Raw genomic sequence first — 19,791 nt, 5'->3', positions numbered from 1 at the left:
AATCCCAGTCTCACAGGTCAAGACCAACTTCACTGTGTGATTTATCATACTCCTGCTCTCTGACATCAGACAAAAAAAAATCTGCCAATAACCTCATTAGTGGTTAATGAATTTCAACATGCAGACTTCTAAAATATCCCCAACTCTCCCATCAAATATAACATTTAGTTATTTACTGTTTTAATGCAGCAACTGCATGTCATGCTTCTTTGAGCTATGCTGAAGGGTTTGAGCTGCATGCACATGAATGAGTCTCACATAACAGATTCAGTGTAAAGATTTAAATAATTAAAGTTCGGGTGTTTAAAAGCTTTTAATTGTATTTTTGATGCTGCACGTTTGTATCATTTCCCACCTCCCTTTCCTTTTCTCCCCTCCTATTCCTCCTGCATCCCCGAGCCTGAATACTGTAGCATTTGTGATGTGTAGACAAAGATGAGAGAGAGGAGGGATGAATTGAAAGCAGAGACAATAGAAGCCGTCTGGTTGTTTGAACGGCTGATTCTCCTCCAGCAGAGCAGAGATGCCAGCTCCTATTACCAGACACTTCAGAGACGGGAGGATCTTTCTCACCCTCTCCCCTTCTCTCTTCTTGACCTCCCTCCTTCTTATTCAGTATCTGTCTGTTTTTCTCCTCCACCCCCGACTGCCCTCTTTCTTCAACTTAAAATCCCCAACCTCCATTTCCTTCCTCACGTTTCAATGAGCTGTTCCATTTTTCCTGCCTCACCGTCTATCTACAGTATCTCTCTCTCTCCCATTTTCACTCTCATCTGCTTGCTGCCATGAACCAGGATCTCTACCCTCAATTCTCTTTCCTCACAGTGTGTGCGTCTGTGAAACGATACCCACCTCCCGACTAAGAATGACATCATCTTTCTACTCTGCAGCCAATCAGGTGCAAGCACATGGAGCCCTGCCTTCGGAGGAATGTTATGTACACAAGAACGACAGACAGAAGGAGAGGGAGGTGGAAATAGATAGATATGGAGACAGACAGACCTGCAGCTACACAGACAGATGTGTCTGTGTGTGTTAGTATGTACTAGCTGCAGTCTTTTACGTACCAGTGTGCTCAGCACTACATCATTCCCTTGCCCTCCTGCAAAAACCGCAGCACTAACAAACACACACACAGACACAGATGCACACACACACACTACACAGATGATGAGAAAACCTTTGAAAATACAATTCACCTTCATAAGTTTGGACCTTTAGTTGAAGGATATGTTCCAAAAACAACACAGACGAAGGTTTTGCCCATTGTAATCGTTCCACTTGTTCTTACTGGCCATGACCGGACCTCATCCTAAAACACTGACAGTGGAAGTGATGGGAGACAATCCACAGTCCTCGTTATGTAAAAATATATTCAAATGAGTCTAAAGCTAATAAGAGCCTTTATGAGTTTATTAAATCAAGTAGATATGTTGTAACTAAGTGTTTTTAAATAAAACTTCCTGTTTGAGTTTCCCTGTTCAGTTGCAACAAAACTAACAAAAAAGAAGAAATGTACTAAAAATGCTGCAACTTTACAGATGTCCACTTCATTTGGAACAGTGAAGCCTTATATTATCTTCAATAAGGTTTTTTTAAAGGCTTGAGGAATTGTCTGTCATTGCTCATATGGGAACCTGCACAGAATTATAATAAAACACATTAAACATTTGGTGTAAATCTATTTTCAAGCCCTTGTAAATCTGCTGCACACTGATAAGGGTTAGGATTATGTGCATTTCTGGTAGTGGCGCAAGTACGTAGAGGAAAGATGTATTTCACTAAGCGTTATACAGCCTATAGCTAGGACATAAATACTGCCAATGTAAGATATTTTATTTGGAAGATAAAGATAATTAACAGCCAAACTACTGTAAAGTGTATTAGAGGCAAGAAGAATTTAATCTAAAATACCATCACTATAGAGACGGCTGCTCTTACTTACTCTGCTCTTAGAGAACAAAGTGAGGATTACAATGAATAGAGCCACTGCCAAAATCAACAAAATTAGGGTATCTCATGACACCTGATGTTGTGATCTGAGGGGACTGGATAAGAAAATAACTTCGAGAGAATAAACTACCTCAGACAAAGAGCCAGAGGGAGAAAAACTGGCAAACATTAGAAAAGATGAAAATGAGCCAAGAGAAGAAGAAGAAGAAGAAGAAGAAGAAGAAGAAGAAGAAGAAGAAGGAGCCAGTGTGCCACTAATAAATGTCAGAAAAGGAGAACATGCTCACACATTCCTGTGCTGCAAGAAGTATTAATATAAATTGATTTCTATTTGAGAAGGGGATTAAGGGTTAGTAAACGCAACGCGTCATCTTGTGTCTCAGACAACAGTTTACTGTAACTTAGTACACAATGATTTCAGATCAGCCTGCAAAATACTGAGCAGGATACACGTCACACAGGAAACACTTCCTGGAACAGCCTGTCTGCAGTTTGTGTGCATGTGGGTAAAATCAGATGAGGGCTTCACTGACACGATAGAAAAAAGAGAAAGCCACAAAACCTGAGAGAAAGTCAGAAAAACAAAGAGCATAAATCATGAGACGAAGAGAGAAGCAAAAACAGAAAGTGTGTGCAAGACTTTTGCATTTAAGCAGAAAGTTTAAGAACAGTTTTAATGTTTTGGAAAATATGACTAATTCAGACGGGCGCCGAACGGCAGGAAGTGTGACCTGTTACGCTTCAAGCAGTCAGACAAACAGACTCGCACATCAGGCACTGTCAGTTTGCACTGACCAGACATACTGTACACACAGCATCCTGAGCGTGTGGGTGTGTGTTTTCTGTATGCTGCTCAGCGTGGTGTGGCTCAGTGATTTCTCAGCAGGTCGTGTCGCTCTTTTGTCACTCAGCTTGATGCCACTTGGACAATCACCCTCTGGGGACAACACACTCATTTGTATACTCTTACATGCTTGCACAAAGTAGACAACTGCATTCTCTATGAGTGTGTGTGTGTGTGTGTGTGTGTGTGTGTGTCTACTGCTCACTGCTAATCAGTCCTGCCAGGCTAATTAAAACGAGTCAGCTGACAAAATCCCCTGTAGTGCTGCACACATGCGGAGATGTGCACGCACACACAAAAGTGCAGAAAAGTTGAAGCCCCATTTTTCTCTGCTGGTATCTGTGGAGTCATTTTCATATTCACCCAGTCTGACAGTGTCTCTTGTGCAACACAGCCAATGAAGGAAACATAAACCAGTGTTTGTGTAGCACATGCGTTTCTGCAGCATCCTCACAGACACAGACAGTAATTTGTGATGGAACGTTGTTGGTTTGAATCTCCGGTTTGTGAGAGTGACGTAATCTGCAGCTCAATATATTCCTTGTTTACCGGTGGGTGTTTGAAGTTTTAGCCCAGGTTGAGACAGAAATTTAGAAATCATGTTCGAGCAGGTCAAACTTTACGCTAAACAGGTGGAATTGCACTTGTTTTGCATGTTTCTTCGTTAGTCTAGCTGGGCTTGTGTCTGGTTCGGGTTTGAACTGAAAATTGAAGCTCAATTTACACTCTAGAAGCTGGTACCAGTGGAATTTAGGCAAATAAAATAAATAATAAAAAAATATTTTCTGTTAAATGTCAGATCAATGAATCCACTAATTGCTTCATCCCTACAAATAACATGAAGTTGTTTTTAAAGTGAGAAAGCCTCTGAATTTTATCCATTTTGTGTAGAAGCTGCAGTATTTCTTCATACACAAACATCTGAACTGAACAAGTACTACTACAAACTACGTGTACAGAGCATGTCCACACTGGTTTACATTGATCTACTGGAACCACAAGTCTGGTAAAACTGTTATATAAAAGTAATTTAATGTAATTCATACAGTATAATACAAAATCAGGAACTTGATGTCAAGTCTCTGGGAACAAATATGCAGGAACAAATGTTCAAAACCTGCTTCTACAAAATGATACTGAAAGTTTCTGAAACCCTGAGAAAGAAACAGCCTCCGTATGTGAATGTGCTGAGTGCATCTGATCATATGTTTGTGTGTGTGTGTGTGTCTGAAGGACAGGACAGGAATTCCTGCCATTTAAACCAACCCTTCCTTTTCCGACTGATCCCAACAGAGAGAGACAGAAAGACATTCAAGGCCAAAAGAGGTGGAGATGCAAAAACACCATTGAAGGGGGTGAAAAGTCTTCCAAGGTGGTGACAGTTATCTTTGTTTAGACGTTCAACTGTGGTGCGAGTATAATTTAGAAACAGAAACTGTGGGATGCGACGATGTGCAATTTCCAGACGTCTGCTAAAAAACGTCTGACGTGACGCAGTCAACAAACAAAGAAACTGACGACAACTAATTTAATGTTTTTGTCAGCATCTCCAGGGAAGACAGTGATTAAGTTAAATGGAGATGATCAGGTCATCATAAGGAGTAAGGAAAAAACACGGAGTACAGATTGGGATGAGAGACACAGGAGGAGACAGTGAGTCAGAGATGAGTGTGTTAGGGAACTGGGGGGAGATAACACAAGGTAAAGGTAAGAGAGAAAGTAAAGGCTTCGGTTTTCTTTAGGTTACAGGCTGTTTGTTTGTGGTTCACAACATTCAGATTGGAGATGTACACAACACATGAACTATGGTCATCCTCAACTGTCCTCAAAGAGACTAAAAACTGAGTTAATATGAAGGTAGAACATTAAGTATGTACTGTATGTGTGTATTTATGTGCATTAAACAATAGGCAAGGGTCCAAAAACAGGGGAGATGAAGGTCAGACAGCAGTGAGGGCAGATAAAAGGAGGTAAGTGGAGGAGACGGGGAGGGAGGAGAAAGATGAAGAGATGAATATAGAGATGGACTTCAACAAGGTTGTCATCTTAGTGCTGCTGATGTAATCCCTAAAATTAGAAGCAACAACAGCCCCAGCGGTACACTGCGCTGCCCAGCTTACTGTACTCTACACACTCTCAACACGTCTGCAGGTTTTACAGCCAATTTTAAGAATGAAATCTAAATTCTAAAAGGAAATAAAGCTTTAACACTGTAGAGCACAAAGAAATGTGCCATCACTCATGAATGTATCAGGAGCCAGGCAGCAGGGCCGGAGCACCGCTGGGTAACTGAGGTCTGCGATTTTGTTGTTCTGGCTGTTTGAAGGCACTCGTCCAAGAAACAGTTGAGTATTTTGAGCCTGAGTCACAATTTGAGGAAGTAAACACGTCGCTGAATGGCATATGATCGCTGTAAAAGACCCTGGCAGCTGCTTGGGTAAAAATATTTTGGTTGGGCTTTGTTTTGTTGCTTGTTGGCAGTTCTCTAATCTATAACTCATTTCTTGTTTGTCCCTTTTTGCAATGGACACATATACAGTAGATGGTGTGTGAATTTAAAGGGCTAAAGTGATGAAATATTAAAAAACATAGCATCTACATCCTCTGTATCCCTTTTAGTCCCAAGCACCTGGTTGAGGTTATTGCTATTTAATGCAGAAAAAATCACATAGTTCCAAATGGTTCACATACTTTTTCTTGCCACTGTAAATGGTCAGATATTTGAGCTTTGAGAGGCAGTTCATCTTCAAGCACTAAAGGTCAGAGCAAGTTAAAATAATGCACACACACAGTACTACTAAGCTGAATTAGATCCATTTCTCCCTCTGCCTCATCGTGTGACCTCAGTCCCTCGCTGCGGCTCTGAAACTCCCATGACCCTGCTCCTCCATTACCCCATCTTTCCTGTCTCCAATAAATTTCCCATCTGACCTTCCCCCAACCTTCACCTTTCTGCCCTACCCAACCCCCACCTTCTCCTGCTGCACAACCACTCAGCTTTTCATTACTCGTCAACCTCCTTTATCTTACACTCTTTATTTCACCTTCCTTTCTCCTCCTCCAACTCCTCTTTCCATCCTAGTTAACCTGTAGAGCTCCTCACTGCTGTATATCCATCCTTTCTTAATCACTGCTTCCTCACAACTTTGTGTTTGTCTAACTTTCCCCTCACCCTCCTTCATTCTGCCCTTGTCCTCCTTTTCTTCTTTGACCCTTTAAAAGGGTAAAAATGTTATAGCATGTCCACCTCACAAGACAGCAGAGAATGAAAGACAAAACAAAAAAAGGGGAAGGGTTGTACCACCAAGGGAAACATAAATAATAATGTCATGTCATGGTTCTTTTGTTTTTGGCTGCTGAGTCAAAACTCTAGCTCTTCAACATCTGTCCTAATGTTTTATCACTCAGTTGGTGCAAGAATAAAAGGAAATGACATGACATCATTAGTCATTAGTTAATTTTCCATCCAAGTTTAGTTCAAATTTTGACAGAAGTTCCAGAATATCATCAAAATAAAATGCTGTTAGTACTGTTTCCAGGATTGCAGGAGCATACAACAAGATGATGTAAAAAAGTGGAAGATGTGATGAAACTGTGGTATTATGTTTGTTTCATGGATGTGATGAAAGTTATAGATACTATTTAATCATCTGTTCAGTGGACTGAATGAAGCTACCTGCATCTGTAGTGTAGATACTGTAACAACAGTGAGTAATGAGATGAATAATGAGTGAAATATGAAACAAATCCACCCACAAACTGAAAACTAGCATAAACACACAAGTGTTCACTTGTCCTACAGCAAAAAATGACCTTAATATATCTGGGATGTTAAATACAGATGCCGATCGATACCATAACTCCTTATAGGCATTGAAACAGTATCATCCTGCTCTATAATTATACGTTTCTAGTGAGAAATCTGTTTTATGGAGATGAAAAAGGAGTTTTAATATTCATATTAGATAATTGCTGTTATATAGACCTTCACATTTACTGTGAATTTACTCTTACAAAATCCATAAACTCATTCTTTTAACTATAATTGTACAAACCTACTTACACTTACACAATTTTTCTGACTAAAACATTCTTTGTTCCTTACTTCTCTTCCTACCACTTCTTCCTGGCTCCCTGTTTCTCCCTGGGGCCCTGCTTGGTGCAGCAGTGGCAGGAGCTGGCTAGAGGCCCTTGGGGCTTTGCTGGCCCCACCTGCATTCTGATAGAATGAGACCAGATGAGCTCGGGAGTGGACTGAATGCCCTTTACAACACAAACAGCCCAGAATCTCATTTTCATGTCTGCAGAAGATCCATGCTGTGAATGTGCATTTAAAAACGCTGCTCACTATTACTACTAACTATGTAATACAAAAAAAGGAGGAATAAAAAGCTAGACACACCCAAACACGAAGAAATACTTGGTGCACTAATGCCAAAAAAAAAAAATGGAGCCAGCAATATTAGAGGAGTGTTAACAAGTTCATTGTTAGATGAGGCCAAGTAAAACTCTATAAAACAGTCCGACACCAGTGAGCTCATTCCAACACAATCAGAGCAGGAAATTGACTTTTTCAACAAAGAACACAGTGACTGATGCTCCACAGACTTCCCAGAGCTGTTCACTGTTTAACCTGATTTAAGGGAGACTGGACACAAACTGTTTTACTAGCAAAAGCAAATAAGCATGGTTATCATCCAAGTTCATGTTCGTCTCACTCTGATGAGACGAACCTCGACCTTCAAACCTGAGGGGAGGTTGAAAGATGATGCACTCCGTTGTCATTTTGTCACTACTCTTCACACTGGGTTGTGCCAAAGCATTTGCATGAGTCACACATATGACTTTCCCCCTACATGATGATCGTAACCTTAGATTTAATCTGACAGTAAGCAGTGACGCTAGGGTAACCTGAGTAATGTCACGCCATAATAGGCACAATCTCATCAAATGTAACTAAGATGATACGACTACAGACAACGTCATCAAGGTAAAGTCATCGCTAATGGATCCTTAAACAGAAACTGATACCATACGAATTAAATAAGGGTGAGTGTACAAGCTCCAGGGCCATTTGGTAGCTGTTCTGGAGGTTACACGTGAGCCAGAGGTCAGATCCAGCAGAGGTTAAAGTGCTGCTAAGCATTTAACATGCTGATCGGGGGCTTCAGCTGTTTTCTCTGATGCTGCTGCGGACACTTATTGTGACTTAATAAACCAAAATCTTTGACAACAGGTTTCAAATGAACCCTCTCTGCTATTTTGCAGTGATAATTAACTTTGTGTGCATGTGTCAGTTTAATTGTGAAATGCTCTGAATATACTTTGATCATCACATCACTTACAACTAGGATTTCGAAATTCTTAGAGTTAAAGAAAAAGCAGTGGCTCACAGCTGTTCAGGAACAGAATTAGTGTGAGGACGTGATTTTCTGTTTCCTGTGTGTGTTTTAATCAGTGACTAGAAACGTCACCCATGGTGAGCACAACCTGAGAGGGGACTTTTCCAAATCTTGCCTTAAACAGTTTCCACCTTCTTCCCTCGTCAACTAGAGGAATTTCTTTAGGTGTTCACTGGTGGCTGAAGCTTTGCATTATTGATGCAGGTTTGCACACTTAACGCACGTGTGTCCGAGGTTAGCCAGAGGCAGGAGAAGTGTGCTCAAGTGTTTGGAGGATAAATAAGAAGTAGACATCAGACGTTTTTGCCTTCTGACACAGGAAACAAGTTAACCACAGACGTTGATGAAGACATGGTGTTTCCGGTGTGTATAGTTTTGAGTGTTTCAAAACAGCAGAAGGATGCTGCTTCATGCTCTGCACGATTCTCTAAACATGTTAAAGACAGATCCAGTTACTTTTAACACACAAGTGTGTAAACATCTGCGTCTATATTCACATGGCACATAGCTCGTTTCTGAAATAACATCTGTGTAGAAGACTGAGCCTGCATCGTGTTAAACTAATGATCCTGGGGTGTCTCGGAGTAGCCTGGCTGTAAAACCCCTTCGAGCAGGTTTCCCCTGCAAGGCAAATGAGGTGACGTGTTCATCTGTCAACAGTAAACTAGTTTGGCATCTGATGTCTTAATGAAGTGAGTTTCTGTTTCTCTGTGTGTCTGTTTCTGTGTATGTATACATGTGTGCATGTGTGCAGTCTGAGTCATTAGTGAATCCCAGTGGTCTGTTATAGTAGTGGGAGAATGCATACTAGAAGTGGAATCATGTTTCTGGATCAATGGGAATTAATCACAACTAAATTCAACGTAGAGAATAAAAGAAGTCAAATTACAAAAATAATAAAGCTTGATGTAAAATCCAGGTTATCTTAACAATTCAAAAGAACAAAAGTCCGACTCGCTGGAGTGAGGTTGAAGCTGTCTTGTCCTATATGTCGAGGACATGTGAGATCCTATATTCTTGTATATATTGTTTTCGCATCATATAGTGGATTCCTCTCAATTCATAGCTTCAGGAACTTCATTCACTCTGGAGCAAGTCATTAAGGGCGCGTGAGAGACACCAGACACCAGTACAGAGCAGTGATAATGGATTACTGATGTTATTAGGCTTCAATAAGAGCACTGAACAGCATCCTCTGATCCACTGACAGAAATACACTTCTCTCTGAGGCTGTGTGTACATTTATAACTCATGTAACACTCACACTACCATTATAAAAAAAACTGTGCCGTAACCTGTGACCTGCCAGATTATTAATTACAGATGTCTGCTAAAATGTGGGGAGAGTTATTGTTGGGTGGCTCACAAATCATCACATCACAAAATTAATCATTTTGTCTTTCAAGGATAAACGGCCGTGTCAAGAGTGGTCTTAAACCCATCTCAGTCCTGTCAGGTAGGAGTGCATCATCCTCCATTTGCTAACTATCCAGTTGTTGTTCCCAGCATGCATCAGTTTATGCCACGGTTACCTCCCTCCTTGCTATCTGCCACCCACAGCGTGTGCATGTGTGTGGCAGCCTCAAAATGACCCTCTTTTCCCAACACTGCCTGTTTCTAAAACAACAGGTGCTTGAACCAGGAGTGACTCACACACAAAGCACAAAACTTCACCAGACATGTTAACAGAAAAAAAAACCCTGATTGATGTGGAAATATTGCTAAACAGAACTACACAGAGGCGGCCATTAATGTAAAGATGACCCTACCTGGTTGTTGACATAATCCTGTAGATGAGACACCAGCAAGAACATGAAACGAGAAGGGAAAGCAACAGGACAGTCATAATAGGACAGAGCAAACCCAGAGAGAGAAATGACAGGCTCCTCTAATCTCTATTGTTATTTAATAGAAGAAAAGTGAGCAGGTCACTGCCTCATTCTGTCACTTAACTATGACCAAAGCTTTTTCTTTTAGCTCAATCTAGCTCCTGTTTACTGTACAACTATGTCCAGTGTAAATCCCTCCATTTCAAGGACATTCACATGCTTTCACTTGTTTTTGTCCTGCTTCTTTAGAGCAGTGCTGCTCTGGCACAGAGTGGTTAGTCTTTACATAATAAATGCAGTCACAGAAAAGAATGTAGTGGGATTTGGTGACGCTAAAGGCTAGAAATGTAATTTTCAAAAGTGGAACAATCACCAAGAGACTAGAGAGGCAGGTAGGGTCGGCAGAGGACACTTTAAGCCCTCCATTAAGCCCTTTGAAACACCCCAGAGAGCTTTGCATGAGCTGAAAAAAGTGTGCATGTGCATGAAGCTGAAGTTTGTGCGCCCGTGTGTGGCAAAGCGTGGCTTCTGGTGATTAGTCAAAACTGTAACTGACACAGTGCTGGCCCCAGTGATCCTATCAGAGGGAGGGAAACTCAAAGGACACACACACTTTCAACAGTTGTTTTTTGAACACAGATGTAATATAACCAGAAACTCCTGCCACAGTACAAAGTGGCTTTAGGAGAGACCTAGTTTGTTCCTTGTTGTCATTATTCATAATTATAAAGGTTTTTGTGTTTAACCTCTCTGTGAGCACTCTAACAACATTCACACAAACTGTGATAAAACATAAAGCTTTGATCACATTGAACCTGCTTTTACACTTTTACAGATTGTCTACTAACTGTATTTATTCCAATAACAATTGCAGGAGAGCACAAGAAGAAACTAAGGATACGTTCCAGCTTGTGTCTGGACCAACTGTGTCAGCAGGTTTCAGAAAACCTGAAGTGAAGATCTTTAAAATCTAAGCAGAAAACTATCAGCTACACGTCTGGTTAAGCTTCTTGCACATTAACCTCAGAGACTCACACAATGTCTTGTAGCTTTAGCCTGTGCTGCTAATAATGGTGGAACTGACCGTGTTGTAGCTGTTGGGCTCTTGGCCGTCTGTGATAAGTTCCCGCTCCCCTCTGGGGTTGACCCTCCTGAAGCGCCGCCTGGACCGCCGCTGGGATCCCTCTCTCTGCAGAAAACTGTCGTCCCCCTCACTGCCGTTATCCACCTGCAATACACAGTCGACACCCTTCTCAGAACAGGAGCTTTTACGGGATTCGCACCCACAACCTTCAGTTGTGTAGGCACAGCTGGAAGACTGCTCCTCTGAGACCCGAGGACATGGCTCAGAGCAGCTGCGTCTTAGTAGTTCCGACTTTTGGATCTGTGGAACCGAGTCCAGGTTTGAAAATCCAGAGTGCTGGTTTGTGTTGTCTGATTTCTGGTTCGTACAATCCAACTTTTGGGTGTTAAGTTGCGTTACGTTCTGAAAGTCTGAGCTGTGATTCGTTAAAGCGTCCCCTTCCTGTTCCTGCAGCTCTGCTTCATGTCCAGGAGGTTCTGAGATCTGACCCTGCTCTTCTGCTGGCTCCTGGCTGAACATCCAGCTCTTCCAGAGCGCAGAGAGCCGGTGCCAGCGGAGCACACTCATCCGGACGCGAGGACGGGATCACAACAACACATAAAAGCAGGAAATACCACAAGTAGAACAAAACAAAAAAAGCTGCGGGGAAACACTTCTACACAAAAGATAAATAGAAGTGTTAAATAAAAAAAAAGAAAAGGTCCAAAATCCTCAGGGAACTCGCAACATTAAATCCTCTGGGGCAAACATCCAAAGTAAGACCTAAATGAAATGCACAAAAAACAAAAGGGTCGACAACGACCACAGAAAAACAAGGTTTGTCTCTTTCCGTCTGCGATTCGGTGCCAGTTGTCCTCTTCTGAAGGCCGGCGAGTTCAGCTGCTCAACACGTTGCATACTCAGACTTACTCACATGCTTTCTCACTCGCTCTCTGTCGCTGTCTGACACGCGCACAGAGCATACACTGAACCCACAGTTTCCTCCAGGAAACCGTAAATACACAAATATCCTCGCCGTGCAGAAAAAAGGAAAAAAAAAACAGCGCAGCACACAGATTCCGGCCATACAATTCAGTCCCTATCGGCCTTCTGTGCTGGTCTGTTGTTGCAGGAGGAATGTGTTTTCTCAGCTGCATAATGTTAGTATGTTAATAGTTTTATTATGAGAGAAATCAAAATACTTTAGTCAAACATATTTTTATTGGCTCATCTGTCAGTTTTTTCCTAATCACGCCTCTTTTATAGTAAAGTATTATAAAGTAGTCATTATTATTATTCTTTTCTTAGGTGTTATATTTTTATAGTAAATGTTATATCACTGATATGTTTGTATGAGATATGACCGCTCCAACTCTTCCTCTGCTCTTATAAAACATCTCACATCTTTCTGTGTAAATCGTGCACTCAACCTCACGCATAAGATCTGTCGTCACATGCTGATGTCTAGTTTCAGCAGCGAACTCCATCCCTGCCTGTGTGCAGAGTACTGATTGGATAATGTGGTGCCTTTTAAAGAGCATGCCATGTGTTTCTGTTTGCCAGGTCAGAATACTAATGCTTGTTGTTCAGACTTCCAGTTTGCCAGACTTTCTGTCAGTGTGTCTGCCAGTCTGAGAAGCCGAGAGAGGACCAAAACTAACAGGATCCATCTGCCGCTCTCTCGCTTCTGTACCTTTATTTTCTTGACTCATCTTTATCTCTCTTTCCTGGCTGGTTGTGAGGCCGTCTTACTCCTCTTACTCTTTATCTGCTGTTTTTTCCACTGTGTGTCTAAGTTACATAATAACTGAAGATAAAGCTGCTGACAGCTTAAAAGCATGAATCATGTACAGTATGTGCATAATTAATATCTTAAAATAGAAGTGACTGGGACCCATTAAAGTCAGGTTTACAATCCTGGAATGTGAGTTTAATATTTCAAATATTTCCCCAGTTTTTCCAAGTCTGAATTTAGTCTTCAATACGACACAGACTGTGGTTTTGTAAAGAATCGTTGTGTTTTCACCCCTAAGACCTCAAGTCAGTCATGAGTTTTCACAGAAGTCTTCCACACACAGAACCAGGATCGACCACAAAGATATGAAGAGATGATGACTTTACGTCACAATGAATGACCAGAACAAATTGTATAACAATTAAGATTTTAAGTTGGGAAGCTGCTGCGGGGCTGAAACTAATGATTGTTTTCTCTTTCAGTTAATTCTGGATTCATAGTTTGGGTTATAAACAACAAAAAATGACCATCTAAGTTTCTCTGATTCTTCAAATGTCTCATTTTTTGTCTACGACACAACACGGCTTCAGGAAACGGCTTTAAAATAAATCGTAAAAGAGAAGATGGTCCCAAAGATTTTCTGTCTCAGCTGAAAAGGGCTCAATAGCTGCTAACGCTGTGCGAGGGTTCAGTTATACACACAATCGCTGCTGCATCGTGGGTAGTTGAGCTGCAGCAGACAGGAGAAGGGGGGAGTTTGTAATGTAGTGAACACGTCTGTCCTGTGACTACATACAATAACCATCGCTGTGTTAGTGTCTCTCTGGTTGCTCTATCCTGTGACCACCAGCCACTGACAACTCGTCTTTATGTCTCTGATTGACGGTCACGGCCCTAATTTGACCACATTTCCTGTTTCCTCTGCCCATTTAAATGTATGTGTGTGACTAACATCACATCTGTCCATCTGTCAGCTTACATTCCTCTCCCTGTATCTGATAGCTCGCCCACCAACACACATTAGTCCCTTCTGCTTTAGTCGCTCATGTCGTTCCCTCTTCCTCCACCACACACTGCCCTGTCAGTCTGTGAATATCACTTGTGTCTGTCCAGTCACTAGAGTCACGACGACAGCCGCAGATTAGCCTCCTCCTCTACTATTCCCATGGCTCTAATTAGCCGATTGGCTGCAATGCAGTGAAACTAGACCACAGTCCCTCTGCTCTTGTGTGTTTATTCGTTCGTGTGTGTGTATATTTGTTTTCCTGACATTTTTTCATGTCATTTTGTCTTTTTCTTCGATTTGGGAAAAGACAAGCTACTATTTTCTTTATCTGCTCAGCTACTGCTTTTCAATATGAACACCATCCCTTTAAGTTCAAGTCATTTACATAATCATGTTTTTAAATCAGATGAAGGTGACACAGAGATGTAACCTGTATCATAAGCTAAGTCCATGGACTTGCTCTATAGTCTCCTTACTTTAAAAGTTGTTTACTTCCTCTGAGTCTGATCCTGTACATCCAAAACTCCCCCTTCTATGACGCCCTGTGACTGGTAGAAGCATTATAGATCATTAAAAGGTGGAAATAACAGCTTGTACACGATCTCATTTCCTAATTTTTACAGAAACACACGTTTCCATATGTACAGATACACACACAGTCAGCTGTGGGCTCACATCAGCTGATTCCTGCTTTCTTGTTTCCTCACAGCTCTCTCTTCTCATTCAAACAGTATCACATTAATAACTAGAAGATCACCAGTGCTCCCTTTTCCTGGAGCAATAGTTTCTGAATGGACCCACAGAGGCGCTTTAGGATTGAATGCCTCACTGAAAGCACACCACACTTTTATAACTCTCTTTCATTGTGGGAACTTTCCGGGAAAATTATGGTCTGATGTCCCCAGAACTATCAGGGTGGAGACTTGAACATCGCTGACTTGACAAACAAAAACCTCAAACCTGCTCCAGTGTGAATACAACATTCATTCACACACAGAAAGCCAAGACTTAGAATTCATGTGCTGAGAATGAATGCTTAAGCAAAGACATGTGGTCGACTTCGTTCTAAAAAAAGAGCAGAGATAAAAAAGTCACAGTAAATTACAAAGAACGCGGTGACTCTGCTCCGTTATCAGTCTAATTTGTAAAACTGTCGAGGTTCTTTAGACGCAGCAGTTATGTAACGTGCTAAAAGGTCTTTTAGTTCCCGATCGAGTTGCTGCAGCTTCCGTGTTCCCTGGGACCATTTGGTTGATAAGAATAAGGAGTTACTCGTTTACTTTCCCCTGCTCCACATTCATGTGCCTGTTCACACCACTCCACCTTTACCTGAAGCTCAGCAGTGCCTCATTAATTAACAGCTAATTTGTCCACACCCTCGCTCTTCCTCCACCCAGCCAACATTGAGTTTGACTAACGTACGGTACGGTGGATATAGAGGAAACATGAAGAGCCTGAGGCATGAATATAAAAATACTTTCAGAGCAAAATCAGTTTAGTAATTATTATGCTTCAATAAAAAGCACTGGACACTGATTTACATCCGAATCTTGCACATCATTGCCTCAGCTTGAAGTAAACAGAGTGATAGTCTGTCTAAGGATGACAAGGTTTCATCATTGTTCCCCTCGCTACAGAAGTTACAGTTTTGTGATTCACTTCAGTCACAGAAACAAATCTAAAGAGGGTTTCTTAATGAAATCCATACAAATCTTCCTGTAACATCTTAATTTGCTCTTACGGGTTAAGGAAGATGTACAGGTAACGAGCAGGAAGCCACCAAGTCACATCTGCTCTGGTTTGTTCTTTATTACCTATTCAGTAGCAGCGGGACTGGAGCTCTCTGCTGCTTTTTGTGTGAAACTTTAATGCTAATCCTGTCTCATCCCATCTGATCCCTCAGACAGAGAGCCTCAGGAGAAGGAGACAGGAGAGCAGGAAGGACATGGAGGGAGAATCTGTAAGCACTGCAGCCTTGTGGACACAAACAGAAACACATTTACTGATTTATCTAAATACGACGATGATGAACTCAATATAAACACTTTAAGCTGTTCTCCAACATTTAAAGAAGTAATGCAGTTGTTCAGTCTATATTTACAGATAACTACACTCACAGTGGGAAGTCTTGTGCATAACATGACATTATTAAGACTCACTACTGCTCCTCTGTCCCACATGCAGAAACTACGGGTAGATTTAAAGAAGCATGACTCGACAACATCTGTAACGGAAGACACAGTCTTCAGATTAATATGCTAATGACTGATGTGTAGTTCACACATTCACTGGGGTTTGTTTGTTTGCTGACTACTCAAATGTTTTTGAAGATGCAAAAGACACAACAACACAGTACTTCGCATAAAGCAGAACTATTTGTGTGGCACTTGGGAGGGGTCTCTAGCTGTCAGCATTTTTCAGGCGGTCTCTGTCTTTTTGAACATCATGAAATTCAGCTAGTTCTGCTTGTTCCCAAAAGACGTTGTGAGACAACTTTGACGGGTAATTACTGTATTACTGTAAATACATGACAGAAAAACATGAGAACAAGCGTGAGACCTCTGCAGGTCCGGACGTCCTGAACACTTTCAGGGTTGATTAACTTCAAAAGAGACTCTGTAAATAGATTTGAAGAATATGGAAAATGAGGAAGCATCACATGCAACAAGTTCCAACTTGGAAACCACGTATTTTATGTCTACACTATTAGACTGCTCCTCTTCACTTATCTATTCGCTTTTTCAATGAAATTTCAAATTTTAAAACATGGTTCTGAGCTTGCATATTGTCACAGCAGGTAATTGTTATGACAAATTCACCCCCAGCCACCAATGCACATTTGAATTGTTTAGATAGAGATACAGTGGAGGTGGACAGAGAAAGAGAAGTGATGGAGCAGACAGGGTGGAGAAGGAAGAGAGATAAAAGAAAAAGGGGAGAAGTGATCAACAAGCAGTGCAGGGGGAGAAGAAAGTGAAACGGACTTCAAAAAAAAGATGAAACAGGAATAAAATCAAAAGGGAGGTGAATGGGAGAGAGACGACAGAGTCGCTACGCACCACAATCATTTCTGATGGCTCCAAAGTGATGCATTCACAGCCTCGTCTGCCCCCCAGCTGCTTGCCAAAACTGCAGAGAAACACACAGACAAAAATAAATGTTAAAACAGGAACAAACCCAAAGCAAAGATAAAACGATCCTCACACAGCGGACACAAAAACAAAGAAGAACGCTGACATTTACACGACTGAAGCTGCGATTTTCCACCACTGTTCTGCTACACCGTGGTCGTTTAAAGCGTTTTTAACTTTCCACTACAGTGCACATATGTCAACAGCAATGAATTATATAAAAATACACTGAAGCATTTGTAATAAAAAAAACAAACAATTATGAATTATTAATATGTTATGACATATTAAAGCTGTATAAACGACGCAGCAGCTCCGTATAAGTTTATAAAACGTACTAAAAAGAGATGTAATGGTGTTCAGACCTAAGACAGCAGTGTGACATTTGTCTGTGGGTATTAGAGCAGTGCAGCTGGTACACCAGTTTGTGGTGAAGGTCTAACCACTGCAAGAAAAAAAAAAAGATTGTAGTGTTGATCGATAGGGCTTTGTGATCGACACCTCAGCATAACTGTAAACAGCCCACAGAGACTGAAAACACTGTTAGTGCTCGACCAACTCTGACGGCCACAGAAAACAGAACCTATACCGAGACGTGTTGGGATTTTATACATTCATACAGCTTATTACTGAACTCCATAGATTAATATCGTTATGAGATTTGTGGTTCCTTCGGAACGATCATGTCAGATTGGCCAAGATCAGGATCAAACCAGTGTTTGTGCACCCATTGAACTGTTTTTGCACAATGTGGGTCTTTGTCTCCACGCCTGACAGGTTCAGTCACAGTCTGTGGGCCGTGTGTCCTCTGATAAGCAGGAGCAGGAGCAGCTGATGTTGTGGTGAGACCACGTGGTTCACGCTGCTCCTTTCTCGTCACATGGAGATTCTGCATGACATTGCAGCTCAGAATAAGAATGTGTTTGGTGACAAGAAAACAGTTTCCCCCTGTCAGCCATGGAGAGATTCTGAAACGGTGAGCCCCAGCACACAGACAAGCGAGAGACAGACTCAGTCATTCGTAGTCGCTTTGAGTCTCTCTGTGGTCACTTTATATCTTTAAACAGGGCTCTGTGACTTTTCAATGGTCATTTAAAGAAATATTCAAGTTCATTTTTAAATAGGCGATGAAGCTCAGAACCTGAGGTCTTCTTAAGCTCCTGGGTCGGGGCCCGGTCGTCCTTCTCTGTAATCCATCCCTCCCGTCAGCCCCTCTCCAACACCTGAACATGGATAACTATAACTTTCCTAGCTGGTAATGTTAAAACACGCCAAGTGTGTGATTTATTTTAATTCCAACAAATCTGATGTTCAACTTCAACTAATTCTGAACATATCAACTTAAAATCAAATCATATCAAATTAATAGCCTCAATAAATTAAAAGCTGCACATTCAGAAGCCCAAAACTCTCACAACCTAAACCACTACAAAGACACAGTTTCTTTATTAATGCACATCTAACAACATAAATACATCTTGATGTCAAAGAAAAACTAATCGTTAAAAACATCTCCCCATCTGAGTGTTTATGCATGAAGTAACTATACAGGTCTCTGTGTTGCACATGAACTCAGTGCGTGAGGATGTGAGAGATCCCCCGTCTGAACAGCTCCATCACGGTGTGCAGCGATCCCTGACAGCAGACTGTGCAGTGAACACGTCTCACTCCCTTTGGCAAACTAAAAGTGGCGACTCAGCATTGTTTAAGGACCGAAGGAGTGGCTGGCTTTAATTATGGCAGCGTGCTGAACTGGGAGAAAGACAACTTTCACTCTCACGCCTCCTCTTTGGTTATGTTCTCACACTGTCTCTCACACTCTCGCCGTCCTTCCCACTGGTTTCCTGATTTTTATTCTCCTCAGTCATTTCCCTCTTCCCTCCTTTGTGCCTCTTCCTTTTGCCCTTCACCTCCAGTTGCCTCCAACGCCATACTTTCTAAACATCTTCTTCCCTTTCAGCTCTTTGTTGCCTCCTGCTCCTTCCATTCACTTTTGGTTATTCCTTCATATCTTCTTCTTCCTGTTGCTTTTCGTTTCCAATATCCTGTCGACTTTACCTTTTCTCCCATTTTAATTTGTGCTTTGCTGTTTTCTGTCCCTCTCTCCTCGTCTCATTCTGCATTCCCTTTCATCTCGCCTTTCTTCTTACCGTTAGCTCTTCCTCTCACTGGGCAAACACTCATCTCATCACATCTGTAATCACAACCTCAGGGGCTCAGATCAAAGTCTGTCTTCATAATGTGGTTTTGTGGAAGTTTCTGAATGGGATGAGCTGTTTTCCTTGTGAGAGACTGATTTGGTAAGATACGGTTTTTAAGAGCATGTCAAATCAAAGTTTTGGTGTGTGACGCTGATTTCAAAGAAGGAAGAGCGAAATCCAAAACCACTGGGGTTGAAGAGAGTCGTTACTGGACTAAAACTATAACCACACTGGTGTTGGGAATCCCTCTCACTGGAGCTGGACCAGCCTCAAATGAGCTGTGAGTGACCTGAGGTACACTGTGTGTCCACATGTTAAGAGGTTCATCTTAGTGCAGCCGTCTCTGCTGATTCAGCCCTACTGCTTTTTGAAATGCAGGCATAGGATTACAGCATATGAATTATTCACTAAACATATAAAACATTAGACACTTTGTCTTAATGTGAAGCCGTGAGGTGACACTAAAAACCATTTACCCTTCACATTGATTTTTCTTAATTTTAATATCGTTTATAGCACTAAAAAGAGTTAAGGAGGAAATTTAGGCTTTAAGGAACTGAAATAAAGCAAAGCCGGTATGATCTACAGCCTTTGCACCCTCTGTACAATCCACCCCCAACAGCAGGG

The 19,791-nt window shown here is 41.6% G+C and overlaps 1 protein-coding gene across 7 annotated transcripts in view; it reads right to left on the bottom strand.

Annotated features, from left to right (window-relative positions):
• Positions 1–19,791, bottom strand: part of rapgef6 (Rap guanine nucleotide exchange factor (GEF) 6) — a 106,156-nt gene that overhangs the window by 56,433 nt on the left and 29,932 nt on the right. For 2 of the 7 annotated variants that reach the window (XM_026370410.1, XM_026370413.1), the window contains 3 exons: positions 16,892–16,961; positions 11,113–11,256; positions 9,969–9,986 (listed from right to left, as the gene is read on the bottom strand). In XM_026370410.1, coding sequence (XP_026226195.1) covers positions 9,969–9,986; positions 11,113–11,256; positions 16,892–16,961 — 232 coding nt within the window. Of the gene's footprint in view, positions 1–9,968; positions 9,987–11,112; positions 12,062–16,891; positions 16,962–19,791 lie in introns of those variants that run through there. The other 5 variants (XM_026370411.1, XM_026370412.1, XM_026370407.1 and 2 more) reach the window with 4 other exon arrangements.

Source organism: Anabas testudineus, chromosome 14 (assembly GCF_900324465.2).
Source record: "Anabas testudineus chromosome 14, fAnaTes1.2, whole genome shotgun sequence".
NCBI classification, from domain to species: Eukaryota; Metazoa; Chordata; class Actinopteri; order Anabantiformes; family Anabantidae; genus Anabas; species Anabas testudineus.
Note: the sequence above shows the minus strand (reverse complement) of the source record. Positions and strands in the feature narration are given on the sequence as shown.